Source organism: Carcharodon carcharias, chromosome 8, assembly GCF_017639515.1.
Source record: "Carcharodon carcharias isolate sCarCar2 chromosome 8, sCarCar2.pri, whole genome shotgun sequence".
NCBI lineage: Eukaryota > Metazoa > Chordata > Chondrichthyes > Lamniformes > Lamnidae > Carcharodon > Carcharodon carcharias.
In genome coordinates, this window is record NC_054474.1 from 155441201 (window position 1) to 155463899 (window position 22699).

Below are 22699 nucleotides of genomic sequence, written 5' to 3' on the forward strand. Positions count from 1 at the left end.
CCAGTCCAGTGACAATACCACTATGTCACTGCCTCCCCTTGGTAAAAATCCTGGAGCTCCCTGCCTAACACCCCTGTGGCCCTATGCACATCACTTAGACGCAGTACAAGAATGCAATTCATCATCACCTTCTCAAGAGTTTAGAAATGGGCAATAAATGCTGCTCTTGCCAGCCAGCAACGCACATCAGCAAAATAAACACCTTTGCACTTTAGACACAATGTGGTTATGTTACTGGACCAGTAACCCAGAGGCCTGGACTAATAATCCGCAGACATGAGTTCAAATTTCACCAAGGCAGATGGGGAATTTAAATTCAGTTAATTAAATAAATCTTGATTTAAGTTTCAGCCATGATAGTCGTGAAGATATTGGATTGTCATAAAGACCCATCAGGGTCCCAAATGTCTTTTGGAGAAGAAAATCTTACCCGGTCTGGCCTACATGTGAATCCAGACCAACAGCAGTGTGGTTGCATCTTAACAGCATCACAGAGACATGGCTGCAAGGGGATCAGGACTAGGAGCTAAATATCCAAGGATATATATCCTAACGAAAAGATAGGCAGGTTGGCAGAGGGGGTGGGGTTGCTTTGTTAGTAAGAAATAAAATTAAATCGATAGCAAGAAATGATGTAGGGTCAGATGATGTAGAATCTGTGTGGGTAGAGTTGAGCAACCGCAAAGGTAAAAAACCATAATGGGAGTATGTACAGGCCTCCAAACAGTAGTCAGGATGTGTGGCACAAGATACACCAGGAGCTAGAAAAGGCGAGTAAGAAAGGCAAGGTTACAGTGATCATGGGGGATTTCAATATGCAGGTAGACTGGGAAAATCAGGTTGGTAGTGGATCCCAAGAAAAGGAATTTGTGGAATGTCTACGAGATGGCTTTTTGGAGCAGCTTGTGGTGGAGCCCACTAGGGAACAGGCAATTCTAGATTTAATGATGTGTAATGAGGCAGATTTGATAAGGGAGCTTAAGGTGAAGGAACCCTTAGGAAGAAGTGACCATAATATGATAGAATTTACCCTGCAATTTGAGAGGAAAAAGTTGGAATCAGATGTAACGGTATTACAGTTGAATAAAGGCAACTACAGAGGCATGAGGGAGGAACTGGCCAGAATTGACTGGGAGATGAGCCTAGCAGGAAAGCCAGTGGAACAGCAATGGCAGGAGTTTCTGGGAGTAAATAGGGAGACACAGCAAAAATTCATCCCTAGGAAGAAGAAGCATACTAAAGGGAGGATGAGGCAACCATGGCTGACAAGGGAAGTCAGGGACAGCATAAAAGCTAAAGAGAAAGCATACAATGCATTGAAGAGCAGTGGGAAACCAGGGGATTGGGAAGCCTACAAAGACCAACAGAGGACAACTAAAAAAATAAAGAGGGAGAAGATTAAGTATGAGGGTAAACTAGCCAGTAATATAAAAGAAGATTGCAAGAGTTTTTTTAGATTTTCTAAAGAGTAAGAGAGAGGCAAAAGTGGACATTGAGCCACTGGAAAATGACGCTGGAGTAGTGGTAGTGGGGAACAAAGAAATGGCGGAGGAACTGAATAGATACTTTGCGTCAGTCTTCACAGTGGAAGACATGAGTGACATCCCCAAAGTTCAAGAGAGTCAGGGGGCAGAGGTGAGTATGGTGGGCAGTGCCAAGGAGAAGATGCTAGGAAAACTGAAAGGTCTGGACCAGATGGATTACACCCCAGAGTTCTGAAGGAGATAGCTGAAGAGATAGTGGAGGCATTAGTGGGCATCTTTTAGGAATCACTGGAGTCAGGGAGGGTCCCAGAGGACTGGAAAATCACTAATATAACCCCCCTGTTTAAGAAGGGAGAGAGGCAAAAGATGAGAAATTGCAGGCCGATTAGCCTGACCTCAGCCATTGGTAAGATTTTAGAGTCTATTATTAAGAATGAGATTTCAGAATACTTGGAATTGCATGGCAAAATCAGGCAAAGTCAGCATGGTTTCACCAAGGGGAGGTCATGCCTGACAAATCTGTTAGAATTCTTTGAGGAGGTAACGAGTAGGTTAGACAAAGGAGAGCCAATGGATGTTATCTACTTAGACTTCCAGAAGGCCTTAGACAAGGTGCCGCACAGGAGGCTGCTCAGTGAGATAAGAGCCCATGGTGTTAGAGGCAAGGTACCAGCATGGATAGAAGATTGGCTGTCTGGCAGGAGGCAGAGAGTGGGGATAAGGGGGTCCTTCTCAGGATGGCGGCCGATGAATAGTGGAGTTCCGCAGGGGTCAGTGTTGGGACCATAACTTTTCAATTTATACATTAATGATCTAGGTGAAGGAACTGAGGGCATCCTGGCTAAGTTTGCAGATGATACAAAGATTGGTGGAGGGACAGGTAGTATTGAGGAGGCGGGGAGGCTGCAGAAGGATTTAGACAGATTAGGAGAATGGGCAAAGAAGTGGCAGATGGAATACAATGTGGGGAAGTGTGAGGTCATGCACTTTGGTAGGAAGAATAGAGGCATAGCCTATTTTCTAAATGGGGAGATAATACAGAAATCTGGAGTGCAAAGGGACTTGGGAGTCCTAGTCCAGAATTCTCTTAAGGTTAACTTGCAGGTTGAGTCGGTAGTTAGGAAGGCAAATGCAATGTTGGCATTTATTTCGAGAGGACTAGAATATAAAAGCAGGGATGTGCTGCTGAGGCTTTATAAGGTTCTGGTCATACCACATTTAGAATATTGTGAGCAATTTTGGGCCCCGTATCTCAGGAAGGACGTGCTGGCCTTGGAGAGGGTCCAGAGGAGGTTCACGAGAATGATCCCAGGAATGAAAGGCTTAACATATGAGGAACATTTGAGGACTCTGGGTCTATACTCAATGGAGTTTAGAAGGATGAGGAGGGATCTGATTGAAACTTACAGAATACTGAAAGGCCTGGATAGAGTGGACATGGGGAAGATGTTTCCATTAGTAGGAGAGACTAGGACCCGAGGGCACAGCCTCAGAGTAAAGGGAAGACCTTTTAGAACAGAGATGAGGAGAAACTTCTTTAGCTAGAGAGTGGTGAATCTATGGAATTCATTGCCACAGAGGGCTGTGGAGGCCAGGTCATTGAGTGTATTTAAGACTGAGATAGATAGGTTCTTGATTGGTAAGGGGATCAAAGATTACGGGGAGAAGGTGGGAGAATGGGGTTGAGAAACTTATCAGCCATGATTGAATGGCGGAGCAGACTCAATGGGCCGAATGGCCTTATTTCTGCTCCTATGTCTTATGGTCTTATGATATGGCCTAGCAAACCACTGTATTCAAGACGGTGGCTCACAACCACCTTTTCAAGGACAATTAGGGATCGGCCATAAATGCTGGCCTTGCCAGCAATGCCCGCATCCTGTGGATATATTTCTAAAAAAGCTCAATTCAGCGATTTGTTACAGAGCTGAAAACAGATGGAGACCACTCAGGTATAAGCTGTGGTAACCCTACACCCAACGCAGTGGACTAAATGGCATTATCACTTAGCACAGCATCTTTCTACTTCTGGTGCATCCAGATAATGATAGAATGAAAGTCTCTCAGCTAGCTGTAAGGGTGCAATGCAAAATGAATTTGGGTAGCCTCAAACCAAAAGACAGAGCTGATTTTGAGGCCACTGAATTTGCAAAGTCACTAAGAATGGCGCAAGCATAGCTAGAGTCAGGAGGTAAAGAAAAAGTATCACACCGTGATAGGATTCTGAGGTTGGAATTAGGTGACATTGATAGGGCAGAGCAGAGGCAGCAACTATTGTGTCCAATTTGTGCATTGCCTGTCTAGCAATTTTTGACGTTAATGTGGAATACCGAAACTGAAGATGACATTCCATCTCAGTGCCAAAATCCCTCATCTTGATGAAGAAAAATTGTAATAAAACTAGCGAGCCAGAAGATGTGAGAATAAGAAAATCTCCATGAAAGCTAAGTGGAAGTATGTTCCGGACCCAATTTAGGCTCCAGTAAGTGATGGAAGTCTACAGGGAAGTGTACAGGCTATGTTGGGTTAAATCTAATTGATTATTTGTATAGTTTAATTCCTAATGGAACAGTGGGTACATTTTTACATTCACCAAAAAACTAGAAAAGTCATTTCCTATTGGATTTGCATACACAACATAATAGATGTCTGACAAAGAGATTCCAGGTAACAGATGAATCTAGGCATTTTCTTCCTGTTTAGTCAGTTATACAACCCCAATTCAGTTACTGCCCTGACCCTTACAACCATTTTTTTTTCTGAGCTGTGTATACACCATTTATAGTTGGCAAATGGTAGTCTCAGTCCAAGTTACATAGTCAAGTTACCTGCAACTCGGAAAACTTTGAAAGTGTTCTGAATGGTATGGATTAAAGCTCAGAGTGCAAATCTGGGATGATCCTGCCCAAGTGTGGTAGCAGGCAGGCAAAACGACGTAAAATGGTGAGTTTTCACACCGTATCGTCCCAAACCCACCACATTACATATGCGTTACCGGGAAACATGCCATTTCCATGGCAGGCAGTCTCTATTTCGCCCACCATGCCATCACCTTGCCGCTTCGTCATGCCGGACGCCATATTTAAAGTCCAGCCATGCACACACATCTCAGTGCTTCTAGCCTACGACTACTGCAGGGAAGATATCCACAAAAGGCAAAAAGACTGCAGCCCTCAGGTTTAATGGCACATCACTGGAATGCCATTTGTACATCGTGGAGTCCCGCTGGGATGCCCTCTACCCCTGCTCTGGCCGCAGGATGGGCAGCAGCATCACCAATCCAGCATGACATGCAGTGACAGCGGTGGTCAGCGCCAATGCCATACAAAAGAGGACAGCCACCTAGTGTCACTACAGGATGACTGGTCTCATCCGTTCCGCCAGGGTAACTCACTCTTCTCATCACTCAATTCACACACTCACAAACCCATCAGACATCCACAGGGATCTCACACCTCAAGGGGCAATACCACTAACTCTCACACACACCCTCACATCTCCATCAGGCTCATATCCTCTCGAGCTTACATCCTCATTTCTGTCCATGGCTCCGCTCACCACACAAACATTCCACACAGTGCCATGTGTCCTGCTCACACTCTCTCCATCTATTTCCATGCAGGAGAAGCCTGCTTCCATCAGCAGGGAGAAGTCCCAGACCGGGGATGGAGTGCTCGCATTAGGATCCTCACTCGCTTTGAGGAGTGTGCCATCGCACTGACTAGTGAGGATGTGAACCCTGCCTGCGGCAACGGTGAGGTCAGTGGCAAATACCCACCCGAGGATCCTGCACCACATCATCTCTCCCTCAAGGTAAATGTGAGTGCTCTCTCGCTCTCTCTCTCCTGCTTTTGACTGTGCTGCCATGCACTAATGATCTCTACTTTGGTTCACAGGAATCTCTGTAAAGGACCGACATCCTCAGCAATTCAGTCCCTCAGCTCCATCCATATCCTCATCTGCAGTCAAAAGGACACCTCCTCCAGTGAAGAGGTGGAAATAAGCTGCCTGGAAGACCCATCACATCATTTACCCACACCCTCTACCAGGGCAGAGACACAGACCTCAGTGGGACCTAGACCTAGAGCAGGCCCAGGCTCACAATCTGGTGGTCACCATACAGACACCTGTCCACAGCTGGAGGAGGTAGGTTCAACTGAGCTCCCCATGCACTCAGAGGACTGCTGGGCAGGAGGCATCTGTGAGGTCTGAGTCAGTTGATGAACCTTTGGGTTTGGCCTTCCAACTCATCGTGAAGGGTTAGCAGAAGGCAGGGGAGCATCATGCAGAGCTGTTGGAGGCCCTCAACAGAGTGGTATGGTGGACGCCATAGAGACCCTGGTCCAGCAGAATGTAGAGACACACGCAGACCTGCACTCCATCATGGTAGCCATGGATGAGATCCTGCATTGGCAACGTGAGAGAGAAACGGGGCACCTCAACGTCTCTCCAGCTGCTCCTTCCCCTCAAATGAGTCAGGCCTGGGCCCTCAGGCACCCACAGGGAGGAGGAGAGGCAGCTGGATGCCCCTGGGTCATCCACTGAGGAATCCCAGAGGCTGTCCTCTTCCTCCGAGTCCCCTTTGCCTGTAAGCCCCTCAACCTCATCCTCTGCAGAGGGAGCAGCTGGCCAATGAGTGATTCTGGAGGGAGAGGCGTGTGTGTGGCAGGACTTTTCAGAGCCAGGTGCAAGCACTCTCCCAAACATGTATCATGTATCACACTCACCTCAATGTCCTGAGCATTTTGAATGCTGCCTGCTGGGGTTCGCTTTCAGTTGTCCATCTGAGCTGACCAGCATCTCCGCCCACCCAATGATCACAATCTCATGCAGCACCTGATCTCACCCACCACAACTCTCGTTTCACTTTCAATTTAGCCAGTATGGTCTTGTTTCACTGCTTTGACACACCCAACATCATCTTCCACCTCCCCTCCATTTTCCTTCAGGGATGTCCAGATAAACGTACATGTTCCCTTCCTTCCTGAAAATCCCACCCCTATCCACATTCACCTCCCTGAACTCCTCCTTCTCACCCCCAGAGTCCGTGTCTGCTCCGGGTCCCCCACCAACCACCCTCGCTGTTCCTTCTACCGCTACTGTCGAACCCTGACCCTCCCACTCTACCACCTCACTCTGCCCTCAGTCATTCTTGCCCTTCCTCTATAACATGCCCACCCTCATGTGGCTCCCCAGGAGGCAGACATGGGCCTATCCGGCCCCTCCCATGTACGTTCACCTGCACATCCCCCACCTCCACACCCCTTCGCCCATTAGGACCCCTTCCCCCCTTTGCACCCCTTCCTTCCCCTGGACACCCTCCCGTCTCCAGACTCCTTCCCCTCTCTGCACTCTTTCCTTTACACCTTCCACCCCACTTCCACCTACCTCCCTAGTTTCCATCTTCTTCCCTGTTACCTTCTCCACCCCCCACCCCATTCTCTCTCTCCACCTCCCAACCTCACTCCATCGACACCTTCATTCCCTCCTCTCAACCTTACCCCCTGCAACACCTTCATTAAACCCTCCCAACCTCACGCCCCAGACACCTCTCGCTCTCCCAGCCAATCCTAGACCTTCCTCTCCCGCCCCCTTGACTATCATCTGTTGTGAGCATTAACGGTGACTTTCCAACTTCCGTGCGCTGCTTCATAGTGGAGCCATGTCCATGAGAATCCACCCAGCGTGCCATGGATGTTCCTCCGGTGTGCCATTGTTGTCGGACTCCAGCATCTTCTGCTCCTCGGATGCCCAAGATGTGAGCAAAGTTCTGATGAGTAAGTCCCAACTTCTGCACATCATACTTGTCAAGAAGTGTTCCATACCAGCGTGTTTTCTCGCCGATGTGGGCCGACAATCCAGGGGTGGAGGGGGGGGCGCGGGGGGGGACACAATTCTGGTGGGCGGGCCTAATAATGATATGCTGCTGTATTACAATGAGGCCCCCAAGGTCCAATGGCGGAGAACACGGCTCACCATCGGCGGGCTGAGCAGATGATCGTGAACTGGTTTCACGCCGCTGTGGAACCGATCACGCCATATTGTTCACTCATGCCACCGAACACACCCAACGCCAGCAGGCACAGAGTCAATTTAAGTAAGGCAGACCAGAGGGTGCACGGCACTGAACCACAAAGCGATTCTGTTACAATTGATGTCAAAATGGAATATTGCTGCTCAGCGTCATTAAAATAAGTAACATTGTTCACAAATTTGACTTTAGCCCTCATCTGCCACAAGCAGAATTGACAAAGATATAAAGCCTGAAAATGTGTTTTCCATAAAAGGCCATTCAGAGGCAACGTAGGATGTTTTATTTACAACATAGTCTGGAAAAATGGCAATAGTCAAGGTCAGAAGATACATGGTGTGATTGCAAGCACAAGCTCAGAAAATTCACAACAGTGAAACACATCAGTTGCTGACATCCTACAGAACCATTCAACTAAAACATATGCAATGCTTCCATCTTTGTTAATTCACATAGACATGATCTATTATCGTAAATAAAAATTGTGCATTTTGAAATTAATTGCCAATGCACACTAAATATTACAATTATCTTTAGTGGAAATAAATCTTTTCCTAAAGAATTATTATACTATTATATTATCCTTACCCTCCCATACTGCTTGTATGGCTTTGCAGTGAAATAATTTGAATTGGTAAACAAAAGCTTGTAAATTGTTCCTCCATGGTGGGAAGAAACTGGCCTTGGTGCCTCGTCCTTGTGACTAAAGGCCAAGAAATCATGAGGGTGAATGCAGGTGTAAATTATCCAACCAAGCTGTGATTCAATGCATAACGAACTTAGCCTGCTATGTCACCTGATCCTGATGTATTTTAATACCACTGCAAACAAAATCTACAAACATTTTCAAGTAATTCATCCAATTACACTATTTGAAAGGCTCAAAACAGAGTTGAGCAGAATTTAATAACTAGATAAATTTGCCATAGCAGGTTAATACAAGGCTTTACACCATTCAAGGCTTGACTACAGGGAAGTTTAATTTATTTGCCTCATAGTTTGAGAATTTTGCAAAAGTAGATCAGACGTTGGATCCGCTTATTCACTCTCCTCCAACCGAGCTTCATTTTTTGAATATATAAATAAAAATCTGGCATGCCAAGTGACTAGCATTCATCTTTAGCTGAAACAAAAACAGAAAATGCTGGAAAAACTCAGCAGGTCTAACAGCATCTGTGGAAAGAAGAACAGAGTTAATAGAGGCTCTTCAGAAGAGTCATACGGACTCGACACATTAACCCTGTCTTCTCTCCACAGATGCTTTTAAACCTGCTGAGGTTTTCCAGCATTTTCTGTTTTTGTTTCACATTTCCAGCATCCGCAGTATTTTGCTTTCTTCTTTAGCTGGTTTATTTTGCAAAACTGAATTATGGGTTTAATTGAAGAGAGACAAACAATTTTAATTACAAATATTTGTTGAAAGGATTTCTAATTATATTCTGCATTAAAAGATAATAAAATTCTTCATACTAAATCCACCATTGTTTTCTCATATTGTACACAATTCTAGTCCACTATAAAACTCAAAAAAAAATTCTTCACCAACTTCAGTTCTTGGAACAGCCAGTCCCGAACCATTGACACTGACACTTTACTTCCAGAACAGAGTCAAATCTGAGCTTCAACAAGAGGGGAATTTCTTAACCCCAGACAAAGTGGGAAGTTAAACTATACAATTTGTTGAAATTGAAACTGAACATAGTTACTGCTTTGTACCATCTGTAAAACCGGTAGCGAACAACAGGTAATTAAGTCATGGGAGCTTCACACAGCACAATGCCATTAACTCCATCATTGCCCCAATATTGTGGAAGTTTTAGATCATTCACTGAAATTATTTTCAAAGCAAATTCAGAAAGTACACATAATAAAATTATTAAAAAGATGTATTTAAAAACAAACAAACATGTTGCTCAATGGTGGACCTACCTTATTCTTGCATTGAAAGTCATAGTCAAACTTAAACTGCAAGTAGTGGTTGGCAAATTAGCAGGTGAATTCTACATCTACAAACATTTCAAAGGGTATAACATTTATTTTATCTGAGGCGTTTGTTTCCATATGATAATTCTTGATGTTTAGGATTGTTAAATGTTTCCATGCTGGAATGACTATGTTTTGAAGAGTCCTTTTTTTAAAAAATTTCAAAAAAGCTGAGATGTGTCAAGAAAAGTGCCAACAGTAGTGTACAAACTGGTCTACAGATCATAAAAAGATGGTCATCAAGCTCAAACTATCTCACAATTCTAACAGGCACAACAATTGCATAAGATTTTATACAAAAAGTATACACACTGACCCAAAAATGTTACATAGTTTCAGTAATTTACTATTTATAGAAAACAAAAGTGGGTCATTCAGCTCCTTGAGCCACTTAGATGGTGACTGAACTCAATTTACCATTTTTATTCCATATCTCTTGATACCGTACACAAATCTTTCAATCTCGGTCTTGAAGATTTCACCTGATTCAACGTCTTTGGGGAGTAGGGTACAAAAGTGTACAAAAGTGTTTCCTGAAATCATTCCTAAATAGTTCTAATTTTAACTTTACGCTCACTTGGTCTGAATCATTTTGCGCATTCATTCCGCAATGCTGCAAAGTTTCCATTCTTTGTGAACACTTCAAAACCACCATGCTATTAAAAAAATTGAAATGTAGTGGTACTTAATTTCTGCGCACAAACATTGGACTCTGAAAATGTGGAAGAGATGTAATTCCAGGGAGAGTGCAGCGACAATTAACAATAATAGACCATACTAATAACTTCAGTCAGCATTACAAATTACACAAACAATACAACTTATTTTCAAACAGAACAACAAAAAGAAAAATATAAATAAAAGTGGGTATTCAGCAGAAAATATAACCATTGTAATCCAAAACAGAAAGAAGGGGTGGGGAACAGCACCATATAGGAAAGAGATCCTCATTATTAACATTGGCATGTTAGAATTGAAAGACCATTTAACTGAACTTCTGACACACTAACTCACCCAATAAAACCAACTTAGAATGTCCCAAAATCTTTTTTCGCTTTGCTTCTTCTCTACGTCAGATAATTCCAAAAAGCTAGCACGCTGAGTGAAGGCAGATTTTTTTTTTGCCCTCTTATTCCATCCTTTTTTGACTTAAAAACTTTTATACTTCTACAGCTAAAGAAAATCTCCAACCACATTTTTAAAAATGTCAAATGTAAAGATTATGCTGGAAAAAAATATCATTAGGCTTCCATCCAACATTCAGCACCTTGGACAGCTCCTGTGGCAGTTACACTGGAGAGTCACCTTCACTGGGCAGGAAAGGAGAATATTATTGATGGAGCAATTTTTTTCTCTCTCTATTGTAAATAAGGAGTTCAGTTGCTTACCTGTCGTCGTTCTGGAAGGATTGGTCCCCCAAGAGTAAATCCCGGAACCGGTACCTGGGCGGCAGTGGAGGGACATCCGTTTCCAGCTCGTTCATTTTCAGGGAGGCTATGTCCAGGATCACTCCGTCGTTTCTCCGGTTCTGGCCGCCAGCCGGGGACAGTCTGTGGACACAGCGAGAGGGTGGCTGAGAGAGCGGGGACCGGCACCGGTAACGCGGGCTCCGCTCCCGGCCCGAGGCGCGCCCCCCGGCCGCCTGCTCCATCCAGGTAAAGCGGCGGGAGCGCGCCCAGCCCAGGTGAGTCTGGGCGAGTGGAGTCAGAGATCAGTAGATCCTCCTTCCTCCCGCCCCCACCATCCCCCACCACCCCCCCGTTCCACACCCCCCCCACCCCCCCTTCCCGGCACTGCAACCAGGGCCAGGCAAGGGGGAAGAGCGGAGAGTGCGAGAGATAGAGAGAAAGGGGGAGGAGAGAGAGGGTGGGGAAAGGGGAGGGTGGGGGGAGAGAGGGAGGGGAGCGGGTGACAGGGAGGAGAAAGAAAGAGGAGAGAGGGAGGGAAGGGAGGAGAGGGAGGATGGAGGGTTAAGAGGGAGGGAAGAGAGAGAGGGAAGGGAGGAGAGGGAGAGTGGAGAGAGAGGGAAGGGAGGAGAGAGAGGGAAGGGAGGAGACGGAGGGTGGAGGGTGGAGAGGGAGGGTGGGTGGGTGGAGAGAGAGGGATGGGAGGAGAGGGAGGATGAAGGGAGGAGAGGGAAGATGGAGAGTGGAGAGGGAGGGAGGAGAGAGAGGGAAGGGAGGAGAGGGAGAGTGGAGAGAGAGGGAAGGGAGGAGAGAGAGGGAAGGGAGGAGGTGGAGAGTGGAGAGGGAGGGTGGGTGGGTGGAGAGAGAGGGATGGGAGGAGAGGGAGAAGGGAGGGGAAGGATGGAGGGAGATCGAGGAAGGGAGGGAGGATAGAGAGTGTGTGGAGGGGTGAGAGGTACAGAAGTAAGGAGACAGAAGGGAGGCACAGGCAGGGAGGGAGGGAGGAGAGAGAAGGAGGGGAGGGTACAGAGACAGTAGGTGGGAGATAAGGAGGGGACAGGGTGGGGAGGGGGAAGAGGGAGGGTGGTGAGGGGGAAGAGGAAGGGTGGGGAGGAGGGAGGGGGAGAAGGGGAGAGGGAGGAGGGGGTAGACAGGGAGGGGAGAGGGAGGGTGGTGATGTAAAGGGGGGAGGAGAGAGACAGGAAGGAAAAAAGGAGGAAGGAAAGAGAGGGAGAGAAGAGAGAGGGAATGAGGAATGTGGGAAGGAAGGAGATATGGGAAGGAGGAGGGAGGGGAGGGAGAAGAGAGGGAAGCAGGGTGAGAGAGTGAGGAGAAGGGAAGGATGGAGGGGAGGGAGTAGAGAAGAAGGATAGAGGGCGGAGAGAAGAGGTAAAAGGGAGGGAAGGGAAGGGAGGGGAGGGACGACAGAGAGAGGAGGGAGAGGTGATTGAGAGATGGTGGAGGGGAAGAAAAAGTGGGAGGAGTGGAAAGGGAGGGAGTGAGGGGAAAGAGGGAAGGAGTGAAATAGGGGAGGGAGAAGGGAGGGCTGGGGGGACAGGAGGGAAGTGGGAAGAGGGAGGAGAACAATAGAGAGATAGTGGAAGAGGGGAGAGATGGAATGGAGGGAGGGGAGGAGTGGGGTGAGAGAGCAAAGTGAGGAGAGAGTGGAAAGTGAGGAGAAGAATGGGAGAGGGAGTGGAAGGAGGAGAGAGAGAGGGAGGAGAGCGGGTGGGGAGGGAAGATGAGAGACAGTGGGAAAGGGTGGTGAGGGCGGTTAGCAGGAGAGAGGGATGTGGAGGAGAGACGGAGGAGGAAAGGGAGGGGAGGTGAAGGGAGGAAAAAGAGAGGAGGCAGGAGAGGGAGGTCAGGGGAGAGAGTAGGATAGGGGAAAAGGAGGGGAAGGATGTGGAAAGGGAGGGAGGGAAAGAGGACAGAGGGAGGGAGGAGAGATGGGAGTTTGAGGAGAGAAAGAGGGAGAGAGTGAAGATGATGGGGGAGAAAGAGAGAGAGAGAGTGTGTAGAGAGGGAGACAGAGAAGGAGGAAGAGCAAGGGGAGAATTTGATTTGCTCCAGAGTTTTCAATGAACATTAAATAAACTTGCTCTTGTATAGAGACATCAGCCAACTATTACAGCAACACTAGGAATAGAATAAACCTCTGAACTTCAACAATTAAAAAATAAGTTCTCTGTTACAATGGTACAATGATTGAAGGCGCCAATTTAATCTTGAAGCTTACGATAAACCCATGGCTTTTAATACTATTCATATTTCTGCATATTATATACAAAAGATCCCTACAAGTTCAACTTTCCGAAGGCCTTATAGATGACAGATGGATTGAATATTACACTTACCATGGGGAACAATGTCAGTCTATGTGAGGGAGTGCTGCATTGTTTGAGGTGCTGTCTCAGGTGAAATATGAAACTGAGACCCTATTGGCCCTATGGGTGAACATGAAAGGTCTTGTGGTACTATTTATAGAGCAGGGGATTCCTCAGTTTCATGGCCAACAGTTATCCCTCTTCCATCACTGCAACAAATTATCTTATCGTTTATCACATCACCATTTTTGGGTCTTTATTGTATGCAAATTAACTGTGGTTTTTCCCTACTTGCAGTGACTACAATTGCAGGTAACTTATTGATTATGGAATGCTTTGGGAGGATAAGGTTATTTTTTATTTTATTTCTATATTTTAAAACCCAGATGTATTATAATCTCTGAAGAAAAGAGACATCCAGTCAAACTTTTCATCTTGTACTCACCAGGACAAAATGATGTCCTGATGAGTGCAAAATGAAAAGCTTTGACAGCAAATGTCTCTTTTTTTCAGCAATATTCAAGTACTGTACTTCCAAATGACTATTGTAATCTCATTGTGTTATCTACAATAGTGCAATATTTTAGAATCAGCTAATTTAATGGCCCAGATTTTGAGCAGCAAGGCACCTCAAGGCATAGCTTGCTTGACTGCACCCATCAGCTCAAAATGTTTGTGCACTAGGGGCGAACTGATGATGATACAGTGAGGGCAACAGGGCATCTGGGATCTTGGTGACCATAGGATTAACAATGTATCTCATTGACCAATGAGATTAATATATTGATAATTAAACAGGGGAAGGGGTGAGGAGGAGGGTATATTCAATGTCAAATTAGATACAGGAAGAGAAAGAGGGGGAAATTGGATTGAAACAAAAAAAATGAAACAGAAAAGGGAAAAATAATGAAAGCATTAAATAGTTCAAAAATTCACTGACTAAATTAATCCACATCTAATTGTTCACTTTCTGGGCCAGAGAATTGATTGGCAGTCATTAACAATACTTAAAAGGTACTTAAATAATGTTAAAAGGTACTTAAATAATTATTTACTAGGCTTAGTAATTTAAATGGATAATTAATGTGCAAATGCATCAATTTCATGAAGCTCACGGAGAGGCTAAGGACAAGGTGCTATTTTCACAAAGTTGATGGTAGAGCAGCACAAATTGTCCAGCAACTTGTGGTGATTTGTATTCCGGGTTTATCTCTTGCTTGTCGCAGGTTGCTGGTCGATTTGCACATCAATAGCAATATGTGTTGTTCACATGCTGTTGTTTTTTTTTAAGGTAGATTCAGGACCAATATTCTTTGTAAATTTATCATTCTTCAGATCAGATTGCTGCCCATGATCAGCACTGCACTGTGACTTCATGCTGGCAGGCCAATTAAGGCCGCCCCGCCCCCCCAGCGTGAAACGCAAGTAGCAGCACTGGGCACTGCCTGTGCGAGTGGGGGGAGGAGGGCGAGTGCGAACTTCCCACATGCGTGCAAGTGAGCACTGCATAATCTCCCTGACGCATGGAGCTGCCTCAGGGAGATGAAGAGATATTTTTTAAAAATAAAGAAAATAAAAATGTAATAAAACATGTCCCCTCTGTCACATGAGCAGGGACATGTTGTTAATGAAAAATTAAAGTTTTTATTTTATTTTTATTTGCTTTTGGAAATCTCATCCCACCCGTGGATGAGGTTTCCAAAAAAAATGCAAAGGCTGCTTAGCCTTTTCGCCTGCCCACCAACCATTAGGTTGGACGGGCAGTGAAAAATTTACGTCAATTGATTACTTAATGGCCTTAACAGGTCTTTTACTTGTCGGCGGGCGCACTGTCAACTCCATTGCGTGCCCACTGACTGAACTATCGTGCAACTGCATTGACGTTGGCACACTTGGTTGACGTCAATGCGCTTCATTGCACACTCGAGCAGGTTGGGCACATGCCCGCCAAGTGAAAATTTCTGCCCATAAGATCATACAGCACAGAAGGCAGCTGTTTGGTCCATCATGTATGTCAGCTCTTGAAATTGTCTTAAGCATGATGGCATTATGTGTTAATTGTATGTTGATTATGTTCAGTTGTATGCACATGGTAGGCATTAACTGGGATTCACTTGAGCCTCTATAAATAGACGCAGGCTGAAACTGTGGGTATTGGGTTAGGAGGTGCATGCTTGCAATGTGTAACTCTGTAAATCAACACCTATAAAAGTGTGTAAAGTTCGGCTCCAGTTCTATCCTTCACTGACTGACTTTCTGGCTATTAGCAGTTGGGGCCCCATAATTGGCCTCAGAGACAGATTTAAACAGAGAAATGGTAAGACTATTGTGACTAAACTCAGAGAGGCCAACTTGAGGCTGGAAGAGAAAAACTCAACCAGGGTTCCATATCCAGCAACCCCTGCTGGAAATATACATATGGGGACATAGGAAGACAAAATGTTCAAACTTAAATGTGATGCTACCTTGGCTAAATAGTCTGTCAACGTTTACTATAAAAGTGTGGATTCTTACACGTACAATGAAATCCTTTACACAAAGGGAACAAAATTGGATTAACACAGAACTTAAACCAGGTTTTAAGGTAAGGACATTGGAGTTCTTCCTTCTCACCAAGACAGTGCTGGTCAAATTTTACGGGTTACCCATCAGTTGAGATCAGAGCTCCTGCTGGTTACAAATAAGTTCCACCAACTTAGGCTGGTTACTAGATGGAGATCCTTAATGTAAATGTACATTCTCAGAAGAGGGCTACTGGGAGGAGACAACGGGCATTGTAAAACTGCCTATACTATACATGCAACTGCTGGTTGATGAGGGTGGAACTGGCATCAGCCAGGGACTGCTCCACACTTCAGCTTATCGTACTCATCTGTGAAATGAAGCTGAGTGGAGTGGAGCAAAAATATTGTTGGAAATGCAGAAAAGAAATGGAAGCGATAAACAAATTGATGTCAGCCAAAAACTAATGTCACAGGAGGCTGGAGTTGCAATCTATGGGTGGACAGGGCTATAAAATGCAGCAAGATGTTCAAAAGTCCATTGACTTTGGCGGGACTGTAAAATCTCACCGGCGTGAAATTCTGCCCTATATCTGTGATGGCGATTTAATGGTATAAATATGGCCGCTCAAATGGGGAAGGGAAAGGAAGCTTCTCCAGAATGGATACAATTACTAACTAGAAACCAGCTGAGCAGTTCCCAAAGAAATCAGAACTCTCAAATTGAAACCATGAAATAAATGTTATCTTCAAATAAACTGTCTTGGTTAGAATGAAGTAAGCATGTGAGTGGAAACCAATTCCTCAATATTTTCACATGTTTACAAAACTGAGGAAAATCTAAGTAAAGATTTAAGCCATTGGTTGTGATGAATTGTAAGACTATATGTGACTCAGAAAAGTGCTTTCAATGGCTCTTTATTTAACAAACAGCAATCTTATTTTATTAACTTTTTTGTTTTCCTGTGTAAATTCAGAAGAATTAGAGATGCCTGGAACATGAGTGGTATTATTTCACTTTTGAAATCTTATTGCCCCACAGTTATATTGTTTGCTGCCTGCATAACAGTCACAACAGACAAAGCTGTCCACACAAAAACCCACATCAGTGATCCTCGGAACAGAAAAAAATCAAGACAAAAGGATATTTGACCAAACCACTAAGTGATTGCGTCAACTCATTGCCAGACTCCTCGTTTACCTGTCCCCAAAATATTAAAATAATAACACTGAGTGTCTGCGCTATTCACATTTGAGTCTATCAGTCTTAAATTAAAATTTGGGAAGATATCAAGTAGGATCATTCCTCCTCCCACCATTATCACCCCCCCCCCCCACAACACTCCTACACACTATTAAGCCAATAACAATGAAAGACATTACACTGTCTTGAGAGTCTATCAGAAACAAATGGTCCAAATAATCTCTTCATGAGCATAAAAAGGCAATAAAGTGAGTCATAACTCAGCTGAAAGGAACACACCGGATGCATTGTAGAATGAGGAGTGAATATTAGACAACTGAAATAAACACAGGGAAAGCTACAAATGCATAGGAGGCCAGTTAACTTCTGAAAGAGGAGAGGGAAGTGTTAGGTGGGCCTCCTTCATCAAATTTCAGAAGTCAGTGCCAAAATAATCATTCATTTTTCCCTGATAGATGCTGAATCATTTGCTGTGCTGTTCCTTTTTCAGGATGCATCAGGTCTGCATCCTCAAGTCTCACTCAAGCATTCCCCCCCCCCTCCCCCGACACTAACACATGCACACACACACTCTTGGAATCTCCTTTATAAACATGATCATCTCCCTCCCATTCTTTTAATAAAACAAAGCAGTGTTAACTATAATTGGTCTCCCATAACCAATCTGACTAATTACCATGAACAGCTCACTGTTGGGTTTGGATAGTTTCTCTGTGTGTATGGGCAGAATTTCTAGTTCAGCGGGCGGGCACAATCGATGAGCTCAGGATCGGCCCAGGACTGCGATTTCATGCTCAATTAAGGCCCACAAAGAGTGAAACGCCGCTGCCCAATCGTCAGGAGGGACGGGCAGGGGTGGGTGCCTGTCGGCTGCTGGGTCCTATAGCAACCCAGCCGACAGTTTAAACACGGCACAGGGAAGTTAGGCTGTCCTGGCTGCCTGCATTCTGAATATTCAAGTTGTGGAGTTGAATGCGGCTGGAGACGCCAGGTGGGAGGGCAGGTCAGGTGGGCACTCAGCCCCCCCCCCCTCCCCCCACCCCCCCGGCTTTTTGGATGCGTCTACATTCATTTCCCCAGGACCTTTACAGTCAATGACAAAGAGGAACCTTTACAAAGTCACACAGATGGAGGAATGGTGTAAAGTTCTTTGCATGATTTCCACGGGAGTATGGACATTTTGTCGTAGGTCTGTGACGCACACATTTAATCTTCAATGTGCTGGATGGAATGATTTTGATTTAAAGTTGTATGAAGTCATTCCCACATCATATGTCACTCATGAACCTGCAATTTTTGAAAGTCCCTTTAACAAAGATACTATATAAAATTAACAGCTACATTCATTGAAAATGTAAGAATTTTTTGTAGTGAATTGAGAAGCAAAGGGCTACTCATTCAAATACTCAAAAATAGCTCAAGTGTTTCAAATGCTTGTAGCCATGGGCTGAATTTTACGTTGATCGGGCGGGCGGCCCGACATTATCCTGCGCTCGTGTGCTATTTAGGTCAGCAGGTGCGCGCAAAAGTCAGAAGTGCGTCCATCGACAATTAAGAGGGAAACTAAGCCCATTAACAGCGCCATTGTCTGTCGTTTTATGTAGCCCATGCAACCTTACAGTTGGCTGATGGGCGAATCTGCCAGGCGGCCTTTACATTTTTCATCAAACCTCATCCACAGGCAGGATGAGGTTTCTGTTATTAAATAAAATAAAACCAGAAATCTGTGGACAGCATTTTTATAATCTCTATGTTCAGGTGCTTTGAGGCACTAAAACCCAACAGGAAAAGTGATTAAACCGTGACTACAACTCTAAATAACTTGTATTACTCTCACCACATATAGTAATGTGTCCAATTCTGATCACTACACTTGAAATAATAACAGGATCCAACTGCTTTTTCGGTGATTCCAGTAGCCTCTCTAGAGACTGTTCCAGTCATTCAATTCACCATTTGTGTGAATTGCTTCACGACATTCACCTGCTTTTAAAAGCTTAATTTCCTGGGCTTCGGATCTTCAGCTCTCTGCCTTCAGGCAGCTTTCCGTCAGCGCTCGCCCGTGCCCACGTTGACGTCATCGGCCGCCCTCTTCCCACCCCCACCCCAGCAGTGCTGAGCTTTTCAGCGCGCGCTTCACCCTGGCTGTCCGTTAATTGGCCAGCCAGTATGAAATCGCAGTCAGGGGCCGATCGCGGTTGGCGGTCCGTTTCCTGACTGCTCCCAGGCCTGCCAATCGCACCCACCCGCCAAGCTGAAAATTCAGGCCCATGTCCTACAATTAATCACCTATTTTAATTTGCTACACTAGTTATCCTATTGAGTATTTTATATTTTGGAAGCAATTGTAAGGATAAATAAATTACCAGATGTTTAAGTAACTCTCTAAAACTACAGCAGTTTGTTGAGGAACCAACTAGGGGGCGGATTATTTTAGATCTAGTATTGTGCAATGAGAAAGGGCTAATTAATAATCTCATTGTTAAGGAGTCTTTAAGGAAGAGTGACCATAATAGGATGGAATTTTACATTAAGTTTGAAAGTGACGTAGTTCAATCCAAAACTAGGGCCTTAAATCTAAACAAAGGAAACTATGAAGCTATGAGGGGCAAGCTGGCTGTGGTAGATTGGGGAACTACATTAAAAGGAATGAAGGCAGACAGACATTGGCTAGCATTAAAAGAATTAGTACATAGTTTACAACAAATATATATATTGCTTTGAGGCACTAAAACCCAACAGGAAAAGTGATTAAACCGTGACTACAACTCTAAATAACTTGTATTACTCTCACCACATATAGTAATGTGTCCAATTCTGATCACTACACTTGAAATAATAACAGGATCCAACTGCTTTTTCAGTGATTCCAGTAGCCTCTCTAGAGACTGTTCCAGTCATTCAATTCACCACTTGTGTGAATTGCCTCATGACATTTACCCTCCATTTGCCTTTGATTTGTTTTTTATCCTCTGGTATTGGACTAGAAATACAGAGATCGCAAGTTCAAATGGCCCCATGATACATTGCGAACATGAGTTATAATAAATGTGGTCAATTGTCAGCTGGCACCAGAAAATGATCATTTCCAACCCTCGACTTGTAGCTTAAGATGCTGGGTGTCCTTGGTAAAAGCTGGTGGTCAATAGGAATTGGCTGAAGGAGAGGAAGTAGCAGATGCTAACAGAGAGAGACATCGGTCTGGAGAGATGCACTGAGTGGGGTGTCCCAATAATCAGTGCTGGGGCCCCAGTGTTGGGAATAGAAGGGTATGTATGTAGATACATGAGTGGACTGATAAATGACTGGTGCAAATCCATTTTTAAATGAGGATTACTCACATTTGCACAGCACTGCATTGAATATTTACAATTTAAAGCGTGTGTGTATATAATTGACTTTCTATTTCTTTTGAACATCATCTCATTGCAACTCTTAATTCTAATTTGCAACAAAAACTAATCCTGTTGAGGACAAATTCCTGGAGGACAAATTCCTGGAATATAAACAAGATGGTTTTCTAGCACAGTTTGTTGAGGAGCCAACTAGGGAATGGGCTATTTTAGATCTAGTATTGTGCTTTGAGAAAGGGATAATTAATAATCTCATTGTAAAGGAGTCTTTAAGGAAGAGTGACCATAATAGGATGGAATTTTACATTAAGTTTGAAAATTAAAATACATACGAACATATGAATTAGGAGCAGGAGTAGGCCACTCTGCTGCTCAAGCCTGCTCCGCCATTCAATAAGATCATGGCTGATCTGAATGTAACCTCAACCCCACATTAGTGCCCACCCTCAATAACCTTTCAGCCCCTTGTTAATCAAGAATCTATCTAGCTCTGTCTCAAAAATATTCAAAGACTCTGCTTCCACTGCCTTTTGAGGATGAGAATTCCAAAGACTCACAAGCCCCTGAGAGAAAAAATTTCTCCTCACATCTGCCTTAAATGAGCGACCCCTTATTTTAGACAGTGATCTCTAGTTCTAGATTCTCCCACAAGAGGAAACATCCTCTCCACATCCACCCTGTCAAGATCCCTCAGGATCTTAAACATTTCAATTGTCACCTCTTACTCTTCTAAATTCCAATGGATACAAGCCTAATCTGTCCAGTCTTTCCTCATAAGACAACCCGCCCATTCCTGGAATTAGTCTAATAAACCTTCTCTGAACTGCTCCTAACGCATTTACACCTTTCTTTAAGTAAGGAGACCAGTACTGTACACAATACTCCAGACGTGGTCTCACCAATGCCCTATACAACTGAAGCATAAGCTCCCTACTTTTGTATTCAATTCCCTTCACAATAAATGATAACCATCTATTAGTTTTACTAATTACCTACTGTACCTGCGTACTAACCTTTTGTGATTCATGTACTTGGTCACCCAGGTCTCTCTAAATCTCAGAACTCTGCAATCTCTCACCATTTAGAGAATAAGCTTTTTTATTCTTCCTCCCCAAAGTGAACAATTTCACATTTGCCTACATTATACTCAATTTGCCAGATCTTTGTCCACTCACTCACTTACCTATCTATATTACTTTGTAACCTCCTTACATCTTCTTCACAATTTACTTTTCTACCTATCTTTGTGTCGTCAGCAAATTTATCAACCATTTCTTGTGTCCCTTCATCCAAGTTATTTACATAAATTGTAAAAAGCTGAGGCCCCAGCACTGATCCCTGTGGCACACCACTCTTCACATCCTGCCAACCAGAAAAAGACCCATTTATGCCAACTCACTGCTTCCTGTTAGCTAGCCAATCTTTTATCCATTGGAAAGTGTACCCACTACACCATGAGCTTTTATTTTCTGCAATAACTTTGATGTGGCACTTTATCAAATGCCTTCTGGAAATTTAGGTACAGTACATCCACCAGTTCCCCTTTATCCACAGCACATATGACTCCTTCAAAGAGCTCCAATAAATTGGTTAAACATGATTTCCCTTTTACAAAACCATGTTAACTCTGTCTTATTACCTAGAATTTTTCTAAGTGTCCTGCAAAAACACTTTAATAATAGCTTCTATAACAGATGTTAGGCTAACTGGCCTATAGTTTTCTGTTTTCTGTCTCCCTCCCTTTTTGAATAAAGGAGTTATATTTGCTATTTTCCAGTCTAATGGAACCTTCCCCGAATCTAGAACATTTTGAAAGTTAAAACCAGTGTATCAGCTATCTCACTTGTCACTTCTTTCAACACCTTAGGGTGAAGTCCATTCGGACCTGGGGATTTGTCAGCCCACAGATCCAAAAATTTGCTCAATACCACTTCCCTGGTGATTGTAATTTTCCCTGAGTTCCCCCCTCCCCTCCATTTCCTGATTTGCAGTTATTTTCTGGATGTTACTTGTGTCCTCTATAGTGAAGACTGAAGCAAAATACCTGGTTAATTTGTCCGCCGTCTCTCTACTTTGCATTATCAATTCCCCAGATGCAGTCTCTATAGGACCAATGTTCACTTTGTTAACTCTTTTCTTATTTAAATATCTATTTATATTACCTTTATATTACTAGCTAGCTTTCTCTCAAACTCTAAATTTCCCTCCTTATTAATATTTTTGTCATCCTTTTCTGTTCTTTATATTCTTTCCATTCCCTGACCTGCTACCCATCTTTGCGTAATTATATGTTTTTTCTTTAAGCTTGATACTGTCTTTAACTTTTTAGTTAACCATGGATGGTGGGCCCTCCCCTTGGAATTTTTCTTTCTCATTGGAATGTATATATTCTGTGTATTCTGAAATACCC

General features: G+C 44.1%; 1 protein-coding gene across 1 annotated transcript in view; it reads right to left on the reverse strand.

The window, feature by feature from the left end:
• Positions 1-10996, reverse strand: part of kcnt1b (potassium sodium-activated channel subfamily T member 1b) — a 388151-nt gene extending 377155 nt beyond the window's left edge. Inside the window, exon 1 of the mRNA XM_041193666.1 lies at positions 10887-10996. Coding sequence (XP_041049600.1) covers positions 10887-10981 — 95 coding nt within the window. The 5' untranslated portion in view covers positions 10982-10996. The remainder of the gene's footprint in view (positions 1-10886) is intronic.
• Between the last annotated feature and the right edge of the window lie 11703 nt (positions 10997-22699).